The 17,603-nt window shown below is 51.2% G+C and overlaps 2 protein-coding genes across 3 annotated transcripts; one reads left to right on the forward strand and one right to left on the reverse strand.

The window, feature by feature from the left end:
* The first annotated feature begins 517 nt into the window (after positions 1–517).
* On the forward strand, positions 518–8,257 carry RBM22 (RNA binding motif protein 22). Of its 2 annotated transcripts, XM_014947686.1 has the most exons (11): positions 518–660; positions 1,255–1,308; positions 2,242–2,271; positions 3,258–3,390; positions 3,655–3,755; positions 4,333–4,505; positions 5,048–5,248; positions 5,767–5,931; positions 6,360–6,448; positions 6,971–7,102; positions 7,792–8,257. In XM_014947686.1, exons 1-11 carry the CDS (start codon positions 607–609, stop codon positions 7,920–7,922), a joined length of 1,263 nt encoding a protein of 420 aa, XP_014803172.1. In that variant the 5' UTR covers positions 518–606; the 3' UTR covers positions 7,923–8,257. The 2 variants fall into 2 exon arrangements, with proteins under 2 accessions (XP_014803172.1, XP_014803171.1); XM_014947685.1 differs by lacking the exons at positions 518–660; positions 1,255–1,308; positions 2,242–2,271 and adding an exon at positions 3,943–4,059 and having other exon boundaries at positions 3,237–3,390; positions 4,450–4,505.
* Positions 8,258–9,670: 1,413 nt separating this feature from the next.
* On the reverse strand, positions 9,671–16,596 carry MYOZ3 (myozenin 3). Its single transcript, XM_014947838.1, has 6 exons — positions 16,107–16,596; positions 15,566–15,720; positions 15,254–15,322; positions 15,006–15,153; positions 14,555–14,726; positions 9,671–11,215 (listed from the first exon to the last, which is right to left on the reverse strand). The coding sequence occupies exons 1-6, from the start codon at positions 16,258–16,260 to the stop codon at positions 11,053–11,055; spliced, it is 861 nt and encodes a 286-aa protein (XP_014803324.1). The 5' UTR covers positions 16,261–16,596; the 3' UTR covers positions 9,671–11,052.
* Positions 16,597–17,603: the final 1,007 nt, after the last annotated feature.

Here is a 17,603-nt window from a genome sequence, read left to right on the forward strand (position 1 = left end):
CTGCCCCCAGGGGGACCCGCGGCCACCAACTTCCCCTCGCCAGTCGCCACAAGCGCTGTTCCGCTCGCCACGCTGCTGTGAGCCCTCGGGGCCGCTCGGTTCCTCACCGGAAACGAAAAGGTGCTTTGATTAATGGTATTGTGAGCGGGCTAATTGTCTCGGTGTGTGTGTCCCCCCCCGCCCCGTCGGTGCTGTAGGCGGTAGCAGAGGTGTCCCCTCCTCATCCCCCCCCCATTTCCCCGACGGCGGCTGTCGCCTTGCTGCTTGACGTCGTGTAGTGACCCTTCAATAAAGCAAACCGTGGCTCTTGGCTTGCTTCTTACGCTGTGATTCGTTAAAAAATAATAATAATTAAAATAAAAAAGCCAATCTGTCGTCCCGTCCCCCCCCGCGCTCCAAATGGTCTCGTCCATCCGCCCGCCCCGCCCCTTCACCCTCAGCTCTATGGTTCGCTGTGCCTAGAGCGCCCCCCCGGCTGTAGCGCTGCCGCCCTCCTACTCGCTGGCGGAAGTAGCATTACTTCCGGGTCCCGCCGCCTGCCGGGAAGGAGGCGGAGCGGCGCGGCGGTTTCCGGCGGCTGAGGGGAGCGGAGCGGCAGCCGCCGCCATGTCGACATCCTTGGGCTCTAACACCTACAACCGGCAGAACTGGGAGGACGCGGTGAGCACGGGGGGCGGCGGGGCCTTCCGTTGATGGGATCGGGCGGGTAGGGTGGGAGGGGCGGCCCCCGGGACCTGCCCGCGGTCTCCCCACCCGGGAAGGCGCTGCCACCGTTACCGGAGCCCTCCCTACGGGCAGTACAGGCTGGAAAAGGGAGCGGGCTGCTGCGGGCGCCCCGCCCCGTGGTGAATTCGGTGTGTCCGGTAGCTGGGGGGGTGTCTGACGGCGGGAGCGGGGCCCGCCGTGAGCCCGGGGCCGCGGCCTGGGGAGCTGAGGCCTGTCATCTGGCGCCCTCAGGTCGCTGTATAGCGAAGATCTCAAGAACATGGTGCTTGTTTGTTTGTTTTAAGTTTTAATTCAAACTGGGATAGTGAGCAGGTCATGGGTTTTGTTTTTTTCACAATACAGGCCTTGCGTCGTGGCTCACAGCAATCCCAGTGACCCTTTTGGGTGACTCTTTTTGTATCGTTCAGTCTCATCCGTTTAACTCCGTTGCATTACCACAGACATTACCACAGACAATGATTCGAATGCAGTTCCGATGATAGAACTTGATGCAAATTCCTGATTTTTCTCTCTTCTTCCTCAATTCAGGATTTCCCTATTCTGTGCCAGACATGCCTTGGAGAAAACCCCTATATTCGAATGGTATGTGCCTGTTTGACCCTACACTCCTTTCCTCTGTGTTGGCCCTAAAACTGCTGAGTTTCAGGAACTAAAATATTCAGATGCTGAGGTGCACGTGCACCCCTAATTAGTTGGTTCTGCACAACAGGATTTCCTTCTGGCCATTGTTGGTATGTGATGTCACAGCATTAGGTACATGATTTAAGAACAAATCAGTCAAAAAGGAGAACAAGATGATACAGTCTAATGTCTAGAGTGCAGGAGGCACTAGAAAAGAGAGCTTTGGTACTGGCAAATTGTGGGGCATGGAGAACAGGGAGCTGCTGGAATATTAAGTAGTTTAGTGTAATTTCTAAAATGTGCAGGATGTACACCTGTAAAAATAAGTTAAAACTGTCTTGTGAAGTCTGGTAATTTAAATCCTTGCTTGTTTACTGTGGTTTCCTCTCTACAATATGAGTCAGTGCCCTTGTGTTTCTTTTCTCTGTGCTCAGTCCAGTTGTGTATGACCTACATTTACATAATCTTTCCTTCACATGTCCATTCCATCAAGTTTGTCAAGATAAATTATGGTATTTTTGAGAAACGTAACCCTACTGCTGGAATAAGTGATATTCAAAACCGGCTTATTTTCATGGACTTATTTCATGTAACATCATCATTGCTTAAAAATGAATCCGTTTCATTCTGGCCTTTCATCAGTACACGAAGTAGAGTTTGTGTTACTGTGTTTCAGTGAATCTTTCGAAATCAAAAATGGATTGAGATTTTTTCAGGATTTTTTCTTGTCCTGTTGACCCCCCAAGGTGTAAGCCCAAAACATAGGGGTGGGTGAGTCTAAATGTAGCATAACTAGGAAAAAAAAACACTTTGCTATAACATCAATTATATCTTTCATGTTTTATGTTGAATTAATGATATTTCATATTTTAATTGTTTTGTATTCTATTTCAGACCAAAGAAAAATATGGAAAAGAGTGCAAGGTATGTTTGTTTTCTTTTGAAGGAATGTTAAATTTCAATGTTAAAAAAAATATCCTGTCAGCTTTAGAAAATTGCTTGTCTGGGTTAACAATTTAAAATGTTTATGTAACTCTATAAATTTTTAGGTCAGTCTTCTGTGCCCTTCGTTAGACAAAGTCAGTCTTAAAGTAGTAAAATTATTGAAGGCTATTTAGGCAGACTTAGGATTTGCTCATGTTTATCACAATTAGGTTTTATTAATATTACACTATATTTGAAGGCATTTCCGTATTTCAGGTGATACTCTTAAGTGGTGCAAAAATAACTGGAATTTGGGTTTTGCTGTGGGCTGTGAGTATGTTATTCGTGGCTAGGTGGTGATTTGTGTTAGCTATCTAAGAAATAAGCCACATTTTTTTCTAAGTGAGCAAAAATTATATAGTGTTGTCTTGACTGACAGAAATTCAAGGGGTTTTTTGCCCCTTTTATCAGTTGTCATCTGAGGTGGGGAGAAGGTACGAGCTGAAATCTTACTTCCTTTCCTCAAACCATACATGCAGCAGAAACAGATGCATCATTCCATCAGATAAGACAGAGATCAGTAATCATTTTTTGGGCTAAAAGTCTCATACCTCTCACTGGGCTTGCTGCTGTGCCAGTGACTAATTTAGAAATAATTGATAATTTAATAGCTCTATACTGACATCTCCTGGAATGAAGGAGAAATTATTTTTCCTTTGTAGGACCTGCTTTCAGCCTGCAGGTTATTGTACTAAATAAAAAACAACAAGAAAGAAACCTTTCTAAAACTTTTTCCTGTCAAACTAAGGCACCCAGTAGAAACAAATATTTCTCGAGGTCTGAACATTAGCACTAAGATGAGGAAGTTGTATTTATGATTTTAAGAGATTAAATGTGTTTGGATTTTAAGTTACTTTTCAAGAATCAGACTGGTAACTTCGTTGCTGCGTGACAGCGATAACAAGTGTGGACTCTGTGTCTCTCAGATTTGTGCCAGGCCTTTCACGGTGTTTCGCTGGTGCCCCGGTGTTCGGATGCGTTTCAAGAAAACAGAAGTGTGTCAGACGTGCAGCAAGCTGAAGAACGTCTGTCAAACCTGTCTGCTTGACCTGGAATATGGTGTGTACTGAAAAATGTGAACTAAGAGAAGCAGCTGGTGAAATGTCTTTAGATGTGTGTGTGTTAATTGGCATCGTTTTCTCTGGAGAGAGGAACAAGTCTTGATGATCAGATCTCTTCTGGGGCTCAGGGGCAGCGTGGTACACCTGAGTAGTAGGTGAATTCTCTCTGACTAGTGCAGGTTGAAATAGCTATTTCTGCTCTTTCACCTTGTGCTTCATATGGATTTGTTAGGTTTTCCTTTTTTGTTTTGTTTTCTTCTAGGTTTGCCTATTCAGGTCCGGGATGCAGGACTCTCCCTTAAGGATGAAATGCCCAAGTCTGATGTCAATAAAGAGTATTACACCCAGAACATGGAGCGAGAGGTGAGGCAGTGTAGTTACAATCACACTCTGCGTGTGTGGGTGTGTGTAGGGGAGGAAGGGGGCTAAATTCACTTTTATGAAAAGGAATGACTCAGCTCATCTTAAAATCCTTTGCTTGCTCTGAATCTGTGCATTAGTTTTCGATGATGATAAAAACCTCATCGTTTTCCTTTTAACTGCTGTTCAGATATCCAATTCTGATGGCACCAGACCAGTTGGTGCACTAGGAAAAGCTACTTCTACCAGTGACATGCTGCTGAAGCTGGCTCGGACCACTCCTTACTATAAACGTAACCGTCCTCACATCTGTTCCTTTTACTCTCCCTTAAGGATGAAATGCCCAAGTCTGATGTCAATAAAGAGTATTACACCCAGAACATGGAGCGAGAGGTGAGAAAGTGTAGTTACAATCACACTCTGCGTGTGTGGGTGTGTGTAGAGGAGGAAGGGGGCTAAATTCACTTTTATGAAAAGGAATGACTCAGCTCATCTTAAAATCCTTTGCTTGCTCTGAATCTGTGCATTAGTTTTCGATGATGATAAAAACCTCATCGTTTTCCTTTTAACTGCTGTTCAGATATCCAATTCTGATGGCACCAGACCAGTTGGTGCACTGGGAAAAGCTACTTCTACCAGTGACATGCTGCTGAAGCTGGCTCGGACCACTCCTTACTATAAACGTAACCGTCCTCACATCTGTTCCTTTTGGGTGAAAGGAGAATGTAAGAGAGGAGAAGAGTGTCCCTACAGGTACAGACACAGCTTAGACAGTTAATTTGTTCTCTGTGGTCAGAAACAGTTCTCTTGGGGTTGGGAGAACAGGGAATGCTGTGGTGAACAGGAGACAACACCATAACTGGGGTCAGTTGTCACGCAGAGACAGTGAATGAGTCTTTATTGTGCCGAGTTGGTCTGTGAGGAATGAGCTGAAGTGTGCAGTGTTTTGCTGAAGCAGTGACTGCAGCACTTCTCTTGCGTAGTTCATTTTTTCCTTTTGTGGCGTCAGTCCCCTCAATCAGAGATCTTTGTCTTTGAACAAGAGGCCTTTTGAAATCCAGCTCTTGTGTTTTGTAGCGCTGAACACGGAGCTGTCAGAAGTGCCATTCATTCAGAACCTGAGGCAGTCCTGGCTGCAATGTAACTTCTCCAGGCTATTTTGGGCATGTTTATATGAACAGGGTTAAGCATATAAGCGACCGGAGGCTTTTAGAAGGGAAGGCAGCAGCTGTAGTCCTTTAAATTTGATGCAGCTGTGACTGGTGTTATGAAATGCTTTGTTTGCTGATCCTTAGACACGAGAAACCTACAGATCCAGACGATCCGCTGGCTGATCAGAACATCAAGGATCGTTACTATGGAATTAACGATCCCGTGGCTGATAAACTCCTGAAGAGAGCCTCAACCATGCCTCGTCTAGACCCCCCCGATGACAAGACTATTACTACACTCTATGTTGGAGGGCTTGGAGATACTATCACTGAATCGGATCTCAGGTGTGTTGGTGAATTTGTATTACCTTTGCCTTTTTATTTGGTGCTTTGATTGCTGCTCACCTCAAAGTGCAGAAATCTCTCTTGCAAGGAAAAAAAAATAAAATCTGGCTTTCAGTTTTCCTTAATGGGGAACTGGTTGGTGGGCAAGTGCAGAGGAGTGCCAGCTTGTTGGGGAACAGATAAACAGGCACATTTCAAATGCTTTGATTAAAATTTCTCTCTTTAAAGATGAGTCATCCTTCTGGGCTGTTGGGGATACTGCGTTACGCGTTTTACAAGAAAGTCCCTTAGCTTCTCTCTAGCTGCTGAGAAAAGCTGCTGCGGAGTTTTTATTGCTCCATAATTGCACAGCAGGGCAAGAGACTCCATTTCTAATGGTTGTCTGAACTGGTGATAGAGAAAAGAAAGGATCTGAGCATATCTGTTTCAGCATATGATGAGATCCTGCTGTGTGCTATGTACCCTGTGGCTAGGAGAAGTGGGATTTCATAATCTTTTTTTTTTTTTCCCACACACAGAAATCACTTCTACCAGTTTGGGGAGATTCGGACAATAACTGTAGTGCAGAGGCAACAGTGTGCTTTCATCCAGTTTGCCACCCGGCAAGCTGCAGAAGTGGCTGCTGAGAAATCCTTCAACAAACTCATTGTCAATGGTCGCAGGCTCAACGTCAAATGGGGAAGGTGAGTGTTGGGTGAGGAAGCCTTGAGGATGCTGCCACGAGCATCCTCGTTCAGTTTATGCAGTCTTAAGAGCAGAACTGGATATTAAATTGGAGTAGATACCAACTTGGCAAATATTTAGGGTCTTGTTATGGTTTGGTTTTCTTTCAGCAGTGGGATCTGGGTTGGAGATTGCACAAATTGTGTAAGGGGTTTCCTGGCTGAGGGCTATGGATGAGTTTCTCTAGTTTTGCTTCTAATCCAGCTATAGGAAACACTGTTTTTAGACTTGGTACCATATGTCTCCGAGATATCTCTCATATTCTGTACTTTTTTCATTTTTGGCCTGAAGCAATGGATCTTGATTAGATAATCTGAAACTATTGTGTGAATATCTGTTTATCCTGCCTTTTCTCATCCTAATCCTAAAATGTCTGTTTGGTTTTTAGGTCCCAGGCAGCAAGAGGAAAAGAAAAAGACAAGGAAGGTACTACAGAATCCGGAATAAAGCTGGAGCCAGTTCCAGGACTTCCTGGAGGTGAGGGACTTGTTTGCATCTCTGAAACACTTAGTGTTGATGTGCTTCCATGAGAGGGGCTGGTGTTAAACCTCTGAGAGCAGTAACAGTGTTCAGGACAGCAAAGGCACTGGTGAGCCCAGGGCTGAGAGTTACAGCAGGTTTGCAGCAGATCCAACTAGGATGGGGGGCAAGGTTTGTCTAGAAGCAAATTCTTGGTGAAAAGGGAGTTCTTTAGGTGATGAGTGAAAAGTTAATGCTGAATTAAAGTTATTTAGATCTGAGATACTGGCATCCCACGCTTTTCAAGGTTTGGCTAATGTTTTCCTAATCGACTGAATGTTGTATGAAGGCAAAAACAAAGCTGGTTTCGGGTGAAGAAAAGTGGAGTTTCAGTGCAGTCCTGCTCCTCGCTCTGGTTTGCACGTGCAATAGCAGCAGCAGTTTGCCCTTGTGGAAGAGCTGATTGTACCTCTGAAGGCAGATACCTCAGTCACAACCCATGGAGGTATTTTCCATAACCACCTTGTACTTTTCCTGCAGCTCTCCCCCCTCCTCCAGCTGCAGAAGAGGAGGCTTCTGCAAATTACTTCAACCTACCTCCAAGTGGCCCTCCAGCCGTGGTTAACATTGCCTTGCCACCTCCTCCTGGCATTGCTCCACCACCACCTCCAGGTACTTGTGTTTCCCCTTCAAGGGGGGTGTCTAACTTGGTGTTAGGTCCTCCTTGCTGGGCTGTGCTGTAGCACTGATGTGTGCCCTGAGTTGATTTTCCTCATCCCCAATCATATGGTGTAAACTGATGGTCTAAAACGAGCTGTCAGCACAGTTTAATTAAACTGAGCTGCTGGTTGTGGTATGTATTTATTCACTTGCAAATTCTTGGGCATGTCAGAGATGATTGGGACTGAGACCTGCTCGGTGCTTTTGCTGGCTGTGTAAATGCCACGTTAACCTGAACTTCAAAGGGTAATTCTGCAGCTGGTTGAATGCCAGGCTGTGTTTGGCTCTGTGGATATATCTATCCAGAGAGCCTTTTTTTTTATGGCACGTCAGGCTCTTGTGGATGTGTTTGCTTTGCTCCACATTTGAGCAGAAAGCACTTAGATTGGCATTACGGGACCTGCCCAGTCCCCCCACCAACTTTTATCTGTGAGAAAGGATGTGTGTTGGGGAAGGATTTCCCCCCGGCTTGTGCTGGAAGGAGGGGAAGGAATTTGGGGATTGGAGGAGCCACGGGAGGTGGTCACCTTTCTGAGGCACAGCTGTGAGCCAGCTGTTTTGCATCGGTAGTTCCAAGCAGCAGTGTGTCCGCGGTGCCTTTTCTGTTGCTTTGCCTGAAGCTGCCAACTTTGTTTCTGCAGGTTTCGGACCACACATGTTCCACGCCATGGGGCCCCCGCCTCCCTTCATGAGAGCCCCAGGCCCCATTCACTACCCCTCTCAAGATCCCCAGAGGATGGGTGCCCACGCGGGGAAGCACAGCAGCCCCTAGCACGTCCTGCTGCCACCCTCATCGTTTCATTACAAGTGATTTTTCTAGTTACCATGGTAGCGCCATACGTTGAGCTGTGGGTGAGCTAGAGAAGCCTTATTTCCCTGCTTGCAGGCACGGGGCAGGCTGAGCTCCGTGTCTCCGCTCGCCGATCGGGTCCTTGATACATCCCAGGTCTTTCATGTAGTGTTGAAGGGGCATGAGGGGGGGACGGGGGGGGCAGAGAGAAGGGCTGTTGGGGGGGGTCTCTGGATCAGGTGTACCAGAATTACAGTGCTCGCCGTGTATCCCCTTTGCACACTTTTAAAATAAACTTCTGGAAAAACAAAACCAAACCCTTTTCAAGCCCGTTTGATGTCCTCAGTCTGAACGCTATGGATTCTACAACTACCTGAAAGGAGGGTGTAGAGAGGGGGGGGCCCGGCTCTTCTATCAAGACACAGACGACAGGACAAGAGGAAATGGCCTCAAGTTGCACCAGGGGAGGTTCAGGCTGGATATTAGGAAAAAATTTTTCACTGAAAGGGTTATCAGCCATTGGAATGGGCTGCCCAGGGAGGGGGTTGAGGCACCATCCCTGGAGGTGTTCAAAAGACAGGTTGATGAAGTGCTGGGAGGTATGGTTTAGTGATGATGCTCCTTGTTTGTTGTGTGGGTGACTATTTTTGTCAGTCAGGTTGACGGTTGGACAAGATGATCTTTAAGGTTCCTTCCAACCTAGAAGATTCTGTGATTCTGTGACTGCTCCGAGGGTGATGAGACACTGGCCCAGGTTGCCCAGAGAAGCTGTGGCTGCCCCATCCCTGGAGGGGTTCAAGGCCAGGCTGGATGGGGCTTGGAGCAACCTCGTCTGGTGGGAGGTGTCCCTGCCCAGGGCAGGGGTTTGGAACTGGATGATCTTTGAGGTCCCTTCCTACCCAAAACCATTCTATGATTCTGTGGTTTAAACGTAGTCAGAGACTCCTCTGTCTGTCAGGTAATGACTTATTATTCTAATGAGGAATTAAACCAAGCTGAAAAACAAGCTCATCAGACATGCCAAACCCATGGCTTTGCCTTACTAGAGAATTTTCCTCCTTTTTCCTGACGTCTTCTTGAAAAACAAAGCAAACCAAAACTTTTTGTTGATGCTCCACCTCTAACCCTGCCCGTCCTGAGCAGGGTAAGTGTTAGTTCTTGTGAGCAGCCACAGGTAGTGCAGGTGTGACGTGGGGTGACAGTTTAGCAGTGGCCTTCTGAGCCTGGTGACAGCCCCTCGGTGCTGCTCACGGCTGGGCTTGTGTTGGTGACAGCTCTGGGGGACACACAGTGTGGCTGCAAGCTTCTCCGGGGCGTATTTTGAGCATGATTTGGGTGTATTTGGAGCACAACTAAAATATTTGGATTTTTCAACACTTTGCTTAGACCTGGCTTCCTGTCTGAGGACTTGGATTTTTTTATGTGGCTGCTGCCAAAGCCAAGATGGGGACTTGGCAGTGACAACAGGCTCTGCTTTTAGTTCTCTGTGCTGTCCTGTGTGATTTGGGTACAGGTGGTCAGTGTGTTGGGTCCCAGCCACCCCAGGGGGGTGCTGGAGGATGGGCAGAGGGCTGCTGGGGACACGGGAGGGCTGTGGTGTGTGCCACAACTCTGGCCCCGAGTCCCTGCAGCTGGAGCCACGAGCGCTGGGGGGACAGATCTTGAATACAAACAGGCTTTATATTATCGCAGTTTATTTATTATTTCCAGTTCTTCAGCTGATGGGCAGAGGAGGAGGGATGGGGTTTGGAACAGGATCATAAATTCTTTATGTTTAAGGAACAGAGCTTTTCTCTTTCCATTTGCTTGTCCCTTCCTGCTTTGAGGGAAGAACAGAGCAATGGAAGTTCCCTGCCTGAACGGGGCGTTGCTGCAGCAGAATCCCCGTGTGGGGTTTCCTCTGCATCAGTCTGGCAGCACTGCAAACACTCTCCACAACTGAGACCCCCGTTAGCTGCTTTTTTTACCACAAAATTTGACTTGCCCGATTCAACCGCGGTGGTGGAAAAAGAACATTTTATGCCAATGCTCAACTTTTACAAGATTAAATACGGGTAAGGTTAAGAACCTGACAAAAGCAACGGTAGGAAGCCTGTGTGTGAAGTTAGAGGGTTTTATTAGCAGGGTGTTCCAGATGTGCTGATGACTCTCCTCCAGGCTGTTGTTGGCTGCATGTCCCGCTGTGTGTCACTGCTGAAAACCTTGGTTTTTGTGTTGATGGAGAAGCCGGCGCTCGCTCCGGAGTCACGGCTGCGCCGCTTTTCCTTCCCACTGATGCCAAAATTGCTGGAATACCCTGGTGGTATCCTCAGACCAGCACAACTCTGCAGCACGGAGGGTCCAGGCAGGGCCTGATCCTTGTTGACCCAAGGGCACGAAGCAAACCTGGCGTCAGTCAATCAAAGGGCTGGGGTGTTTAAGCAAGCGAATAGCGGTGGGAAGGGGAAGGTAACAGCTGCCAAGTGCTAGCTGGTAGCTTGTGGAAAACGGGGCACAAGTTTCCAACTCCCAACGTTCCTCTCCCAGGTATCCCGGTTGTGTTGATAAACAAGTGGATTCCCAGCTCTTCACTTGTCTCTCTCTTGTCCAGCCAAGCCCAGGGTGAGTGCTTTTAACGTGCCAGTGCCTCCACTAACGTGTTTTGCTGCTGCCCTTCAGTTATCGCCTCCTCTCGCCGTCCTGACCGGAATGACAGACATAGAGGTGTCCTGAAGGATGGAATTTCTCTCTTAAGGCAGCAGCTGTCGGAGCAGGTCTTGTGTGCCGGTGAAGAAGCAGCGAGACAATTTGGGGTGTCCTGCTGTTCTCCACGGGCCAGGGAAGAGGACAGGCTGTACGGGATGTTTTGTACCGGAGCTTACGGTGACCTGCTCGGATCAAGGAGGAGGACTTGGCTGGTTACCTTGGGGCTGAACGCCCTTGTGACAATGGCTGGCACGAGGGGAATTCAAAATGGTCCCAGACTTGAGCTTGTTCCAGTCCCGTCGGAGAGGACGACAACCCGAGGCCACCAGCTTAGCTCTCCCAAAGAAGACTCTCCCCTCCCCTGCGAAGCGTGTCGGAGTCTGGCCAGAAAAGCACCCGCGGCGATGGGGAAGGGGGGCAGTGGGGTCTACAGCTCGTCGCTCTCCGGTAGGATCCTCACCCAGCCTTGGGGTGTCCTGTTGAAGTTGGGTCTGTAGGAGATCACCTCCAGAGCGCTCAGGTTGTCCAGCTCGGTGGCAGGCACCGAGAACAGGTCGCTGACCAGTGCCCTGTCAAACGGGGCAGGAGTCCTGCGGCAGGAGAAAGAGGACACTTAGCATGGCAGGAGGAGAGGTTGGGCATGTTTTAAAGGGCTATGAAGATGATTAGAAGACTAGAACACCCTGAGGGAGTTGGGTCTTTTTAGTCTGGAGAAGAGAAGACTGAGAGGGGATCTTATCAATGGTTGTAAGTACTTAAAGGGTGGGTGTCAGGAGAATGGGGCTGGTCTTTTTCAGTGGTGCCCAGTGACAGGACCAGAGGGATCGGGTACAAACTTGAACATAGGAAGTTCCATCTAAACATGAGGAGGAACTTTTTTACTTTGAGGGTGGCAGAGCCCTGGAACAGGCTGCCCAGAGAAGTGGTGGAGTCTCCTTCTCTGGAGACATTCAAAAGGCATGGTCATGTTCCTGTGCAACCTGCTCTGGGTGACCCTGCTTTGGCGGGGGGGTTGGACTAGTTGATCTCCAGAGGTCCCTTCCAACCCTGTATCATTCTGTGAAGAAGGAGGTCTGGATTTACTAAGTGAGCCCAGCAGCAGCCTAGCAATGCCTGGAGCAAATGACAACCCTCCTCTTCCTCCCTGGGATGCCGTTAGGGCCTCTGCAAGCTCAGCGAAGTGCTTCTCCTGTGAAGAGTCAACCTCAACCCAAGCTTTGGCAGATACAGAGCAGGGTTTGGTGCCTGTGATAGAGAGAGAGACCTTTATCAGAGTCTCTTCCGAGGGTCTCTGCCAACAGCAGAGATGTTTTGCGTGTGAAAGGGTTTAAGTTAAGAGCAGGTGACGGTGACAAACCCCCCTGGTCTTTAGAAAGTGACTCGTCCGCAGCAAATGTGTTCTGCAGAGGGATGAGGCTGATGGTGCTGCCTCCTGATTGCTCCAGCACATGTGCAGGCAAATGTCTTTCTCCTGGCCCTGGCTCCAGTCTGCCTTTTGGGACAGCTTCTCTTGAACTATGACTAACGGGAGGAGCAGTGCGGGGGCAAGAGCTGTCATCTCTTTCTGGAGAAATGTGGAAAGGGACCGGGGAAGAGAGTGCCAGCCCCCAAAGAGCCAAGAATGTTGGTTTTGGAGCAGCACACGGGGGCTGAGCTATCAATGAGGCAGAGCTGGGAGTGTTTGCTTTGGGAAGAGCTGCTCGAACATGAGGAACATGGCACTGTTTTGCAACAGAGGAGAAATAAGGGGGGGAAAGGTAAACGAGAGAGGTTTGTTCCAGGAACTTTCTCCCTTCTGGGAAAAGAGAGTCCTTTTCAAAGCTTGGTTTTCACTCTCTCTGAAGTTTTCACTCTCTCTGAAGGCAGCACACCTTAGCAAGGTGGCCGAAGGTCCTTGCATCACAGCCTGAAGGTTTGAAGTCAGGAATAAATCAATCTGCCTTAAAGCAGTTGCTGTTGAGATGGTGAAATTGCCCTGTGACCCGTGTGGGCTGTGCTGGGATTCACCTAGCTTTAGGCAAGACCTCTGGCTTCTCTCTAGCCGCTTTGTTCCAAAAAAGCTTGTTTTTCCGCAGTTTGGTATTTGATGAACTGAGAAGTGATTTAAAAGCCAATAGCTTGGAAGACCATGAAAAGCCCAGTTAAAAGCAGATTGGCTCTCTGAGTCTTCATGCCTCGGTGAAGAATTAGAGGAGGTGGCGAGAGGCTTGGTGTTAAATTAGCATCCATCTGTATTAAATAACAGGCCAAGCCTTTAAATAGAAAGGCAACATCTGAGAGGGGAAAAATGGTACGGGGTAAAGCATTATTCAGAAACATGCCCTTGCTTCAGTCCCTGTCCATAAATAAATGCCGAGGCAGGAACATGGCTAAATATTGGAAGAAAAGAGCCAAATGTCTGCAGCAGCTCCTTGTTCTCCCCCCTGCAGCATCTCCTCGGACGGTGCTGCTCCAGGAAAGCTGGAGATGGCTCAGTGGCTGGGAAGGAGACCCTGAGGAAATCACTAACCCAGCCCCTTTGCTTCCCCACCGCTGCCCCATAGGTTCTTTTCCATCCCGTTAACCCCATCACTTCTCTCTCTCCCTCAGCCCCACTCCAGTGCAAACCAGTGCACTGCCAGGCTTTCACTGGTGTGGGAGGGGAAACACAAGAGGACACCTCACCAGGGACCCTGGAAAAGCCTCAGGGCTGAGGGAGAGGAGCAAAGGGACAGTGGCAGCATCATCTCAGCTCTATTGGTCGGGCTGATCTCTGCCCTTTGGGATGTGATTCCCATACAGAGGGGTTGTAGCCCCCCACAACCTCTTCTGCCAAGCAGTCAAGGTCCAGCAGATGTGTCCCCTGGGACTCAAATCCACCCCCGGTGTGGGCTGAGGGAAGCTGCCCTCTGCAGATGCCCAGCACTGTGGTAGATGGTTTGACATGGAGCAGTGCTGTGTCCCGGTAGGGAGCTCCAGTGGGAGCTTGCCTACTGGAAGGTGACTTTGGCCAGGCCACCAAGGCTAATGTGCTTTCATCCTCATGAAAGAGGCTTTCAGTGAGGAGAACCAGAACCTCAATTGGCAGATTTCCTGGGATGATGTCCAGCTTTAACGTTCAGATCTCATCATTCTGCCTTGAGCTGATGGTGCTTTGCTACCACCAGTTCTCTATCTCCTGGATCCCCAGAAAGCACCTTTCCAGAAAGGAGATTTTCCTTGGTCTTCTCAGCTCCAGGGTCCCAACCTCGACCCCAGCATGATTTGGAGGTGTGAGGAGGTACAGCAGCCATGCTCTGTTGGCAGCAGCCACAGGGCATGGAGCTTGCCAGGCTGAGCCACCAGAAACTCCTCAGCCTGGAGGCTTCGTTCTCAAGCAGGTGTTTGGAAGGAATCTGGTGACCTCTTAGCACTCTGTGGGAAGATTAACCTTACACCCCCACCGCTTCCAGCAGCTGCTTGGATACCTTAAGGAAATTAGGAGAGAGATTTGGCACTGTTTGTGCCATTCCTCCACCCGGCCCAGAGCTGAGCCCAGCTGGGAACAGCAGTGATTCCTTCTCCAGGAACACATGCATGAGAATTAGTCCTCCCAGATTTCATGCCTGGGGTTACCCAGTGAGGTCAAGCTACTTAAGGCTGCATAAGCCAGTGGTGGAGCTGAGAGGAGATCTAGGGAGCTGGTGGAGGCAGGGACCTTTGCAGAGGTGCCACAGATGAGCTCCTGATCAGCAAAAGACCAACCTGAGCCCTTGCTGCTCCCCTGTGGTGTATAAAGAGGGCATGGACCATTGCGTTTCCCTGGCAGGTTCTTCTTGAGGCTGAATGATGTGGCCAAGGGAACATGGACCATTGCGTTTCCCTGGCAGGATGGTGGGTGCTTCTTGAGGCTGAATGATGTGGCCAAGGGATGGACGGGCTGGTGGTGCCTGCTCCTCAGCCAGCATTACCTGTTGAAGCTCCTGAAGTCCCATGGAGAGGGTCTCACGGGCAGCTGGTTCTTGCCAGGCAGAGCGTTGTCCTTGTCACCGAGGAGCGCCTGCCACGGGGAGCGGTAGCCCTTGGGGATGGCGGTGACATTGAACTTCTCCGGGGGGACTTCTTTGAGGGGGCCTGAGTATCCTGTGTGGGGAAGAGATGGCATGGGCTTCTGTGGCCACAGCTGGGCTGGGGCAATGTCCCGAGCAGGGGAGGGGAGGCTGGGAACAGCCACGGAGGAGAGGACGTGCTGCTGGAGGCAGGATTACGTATGTATAGAGGATAAATATATGTTATATATTTATATGTATAAAAACTCTGGTGGAGGGTTTAGGGGAAGACCCCTCTGGAGGCAGTAGCTCAAAGAGCTCCACATTACTGAGACTACAACGGTGTCGGCTTTGGGGTGTGCGTGTCATTTACCTGGGGCCAGAGCGTCGGGGTTGAGGACTTTGCTCATCTGCAAGACTTTCTCTGTCTTCTTGGGCACCTGGGGGGGGCCACCCTGGGGCGATGCTGCCACGTGGAGCTCAGAGTGATAACTCTGCTCACCCCCGGCGTCCTCTCCTGCCTGCAGAGGGGACAGTCAGCGGGTGTGGGGACCTCCCCATGCCCCGTTTGGGACTCGGGAGGCTGTTGAAAGCACCTCAGAGCTTCCTCCACCTACTCACCGTCCACTCGTTTGCCGTCCCCTCCGGGTTGCCTTTCTCAGTGCGGTGTGAGCCACCCGGGCCCGAGAACTGCAGGAGGTGAAGAGAAGGGTTAGTGGGTGCAGAGAGGGACTGTCCCCCTTGCTCTTTGATGCTTGCCCATCTCCATGCCCAGCCCACCAAGCCATCCTTCATCTTGGCGTAGCGAGCAGCTGAGTGTGGCTGCCCTACTGAGACCCCCTCATTCCCACCAGGAATTGCTTCCCTGGAAGGGCTGTGAGAGTCAGGGAAGGGCTGTCCCTCTCGGAGCCGGGGGACGAGTCACAGACCCACCTCCCTGTAGCTGCTGGGATGCTCGTAGACGAAGCGCTGCATCCGCTTCTGGCGCTGGTGGAAGAGCTGGGAGCCGCGGTTGTTCCCCAGAGAGAGCTCCTCGATCATCAGGTCCTGTGGGGTGCTCATCTTCTTGCCCAGGTCCAGCTGGGGCGCTGGGGAGGTTGGGAGAGAGCAGAGCCACAGCTGAGGCCACTGCAGGGCTGGGGACCCCCTGTCCTCCCAGCTTGTCCCCTCCCCAGGGCCCCTTATGGTTCAGCCGTGCACCCGGAGCTGTATTTCTTTGGTGGGGGGGATTGTTGGAGAATTCTCTCAGCTCCAGAGGCTCAAACAGCCTCTCCTGCCCCGGTGCATAGACCCCCCTCCAGCCTTTGACAGGCAATTTCTGCCCCTTGGGGCTGTAGTGCCACAGGGGATGGAGAAAGCAGGCACAGAGGCTCCAGGGAGTGGGACCAGTGGCCACCACCAGAGCTGGGTGGCTTCTAGGCAGGGCAGGGAGCACTGCCATGGGACCAGAGGCACCCCCCAGCCCCCCCCTTACCGTCTTCAGGGCCCGGTCTCATGATGGTCATCACTTGCTTCTGTGCTCCTGGGGCAGCTCTGTGGGAGGGGGACAGATCCTGCCCGGCTGGAAGAGAGAGGCAGCCCCAGGGGTGACACCAAGTATGGGGACATCTCAAGCCCAGGTGTGCCATGGAGAGACACCAGGCTTTGGCTGAGCATCTCCCCTGGCCGGGACCATCCCTGAACAGCTCCCCTGGCCAGCCTCATCCCTGAGCATCTCTCCTGGATAGCACCATCCCTGAACACCTTCCCTGGTCAGCATCATCTCCATCTTGCTCTCCATTCCCTTCCATGCACATAAGAAAGCATCCAAAGCATGTCACCCTTCAGCCCCTGCTTGTCGTCTTTCCTCTCTGCCTTTCTTTAGGGCAAAAAATGTCTCTGTCCTTGCCTGCAGTGAGTCAGAGTCCTGGTGTCCTGAGCCCCCTCGGAGTGGCACCCACAGCCTGCTGGGCGAGCAGGGGCCCTGGCTGCCACCCCACCAACACCTCCGCCTCAGCAGAGCTATTTTCAGCCACTGGCCCCAAGGGTACAGAAGACACAACCCCGACCCTTCCAGGGAGCTGACAAGCCCGGTCAGCAGCGAGATGGGTCCATGGCTGCTGGGCTGGGTTGCTCCTTTGCAAGGAGGTGGCTGGAGATGAGACCATCCCTGGTCTGAGCCCCTCATTGCCCACCTGCAGCAGCACCCTTGGGTGCTGCCGGGGCATTCGGCTCAGCAAGTGCAAGGAGCAGGATGGTGGTCCAGCCCTCTTTGGTGCATTTGGTGTCCCTCAGCTGGGGCTGGTGCTGTGCAGCTTCCCCTGAGAGCCCCGGAGACCAGTAGGTCCCCATGGGGCTGTGGGTGCCTGGCACGCAGCTCCCTGCCAGCTGAGTCCAGCATTGACCATCCCCACGGTGAGTCTGGGACCTCCACCCATCCTTCCCTCAACTCCCTCTGGGGAGACCATACCCTGACCCCCACGGTGGGGAAGTCCCCACCACCGAGACTGGGATGTCCCCGAGCCCCACGCACCCAGCGTTGGACCTCACCTCCTCTACCCGACCGGGGGACACCCCAGATGCCGGGGGACCGAAGATGCTCTCCTGCTGTGCTGGGGGTGAGGCTGAAGCCAAGGTGCAGCCACCAGCGCTCGGTGGTCCCAGCTGGCCCTCTGCGGCACCCCCGGGCTCCCCGCTGCTCGCCCCGACCCGTGCTGGGCTCCAGCCCAGATGCCAAGGTCCGGCTGTGGGACAGCAGTTATTTCTGGCCGAGAAAGGGGGCGGAGCGGGGCTGACCCTTGGGGACCGGGGACTCTGTCACCCCGGCAGGGAGCAGAGCTGGCCCTTGGGGAACCAGCATTCCCTCACAGAGCAGGGATGACCCTTGGGGACTGGGATGCCGTCACCCTGGCAGAGCAGAGCTGCCCCTTGGGGAGCAGGGTGGTGGCCACGCAGCAGCAGCGGGGGGTGACCACGTGCCACGTGTGCCCAG

This window comes from Calidris pugnax, unplaced genomic scaffold (genome assembly GCF_001431845.1).
Source record: "Calidris pugnax isolate Ruff unplaced genomic scaffold, ASM143184v1 scaffold27, whole genome shotgun sequence".
NCBI classification, from domain to species: Eukaryota; Metazoa; Chordata; class Aves; order Charadriiformes; family Scolopacidae; genus Calidris; species Calidris pugnax.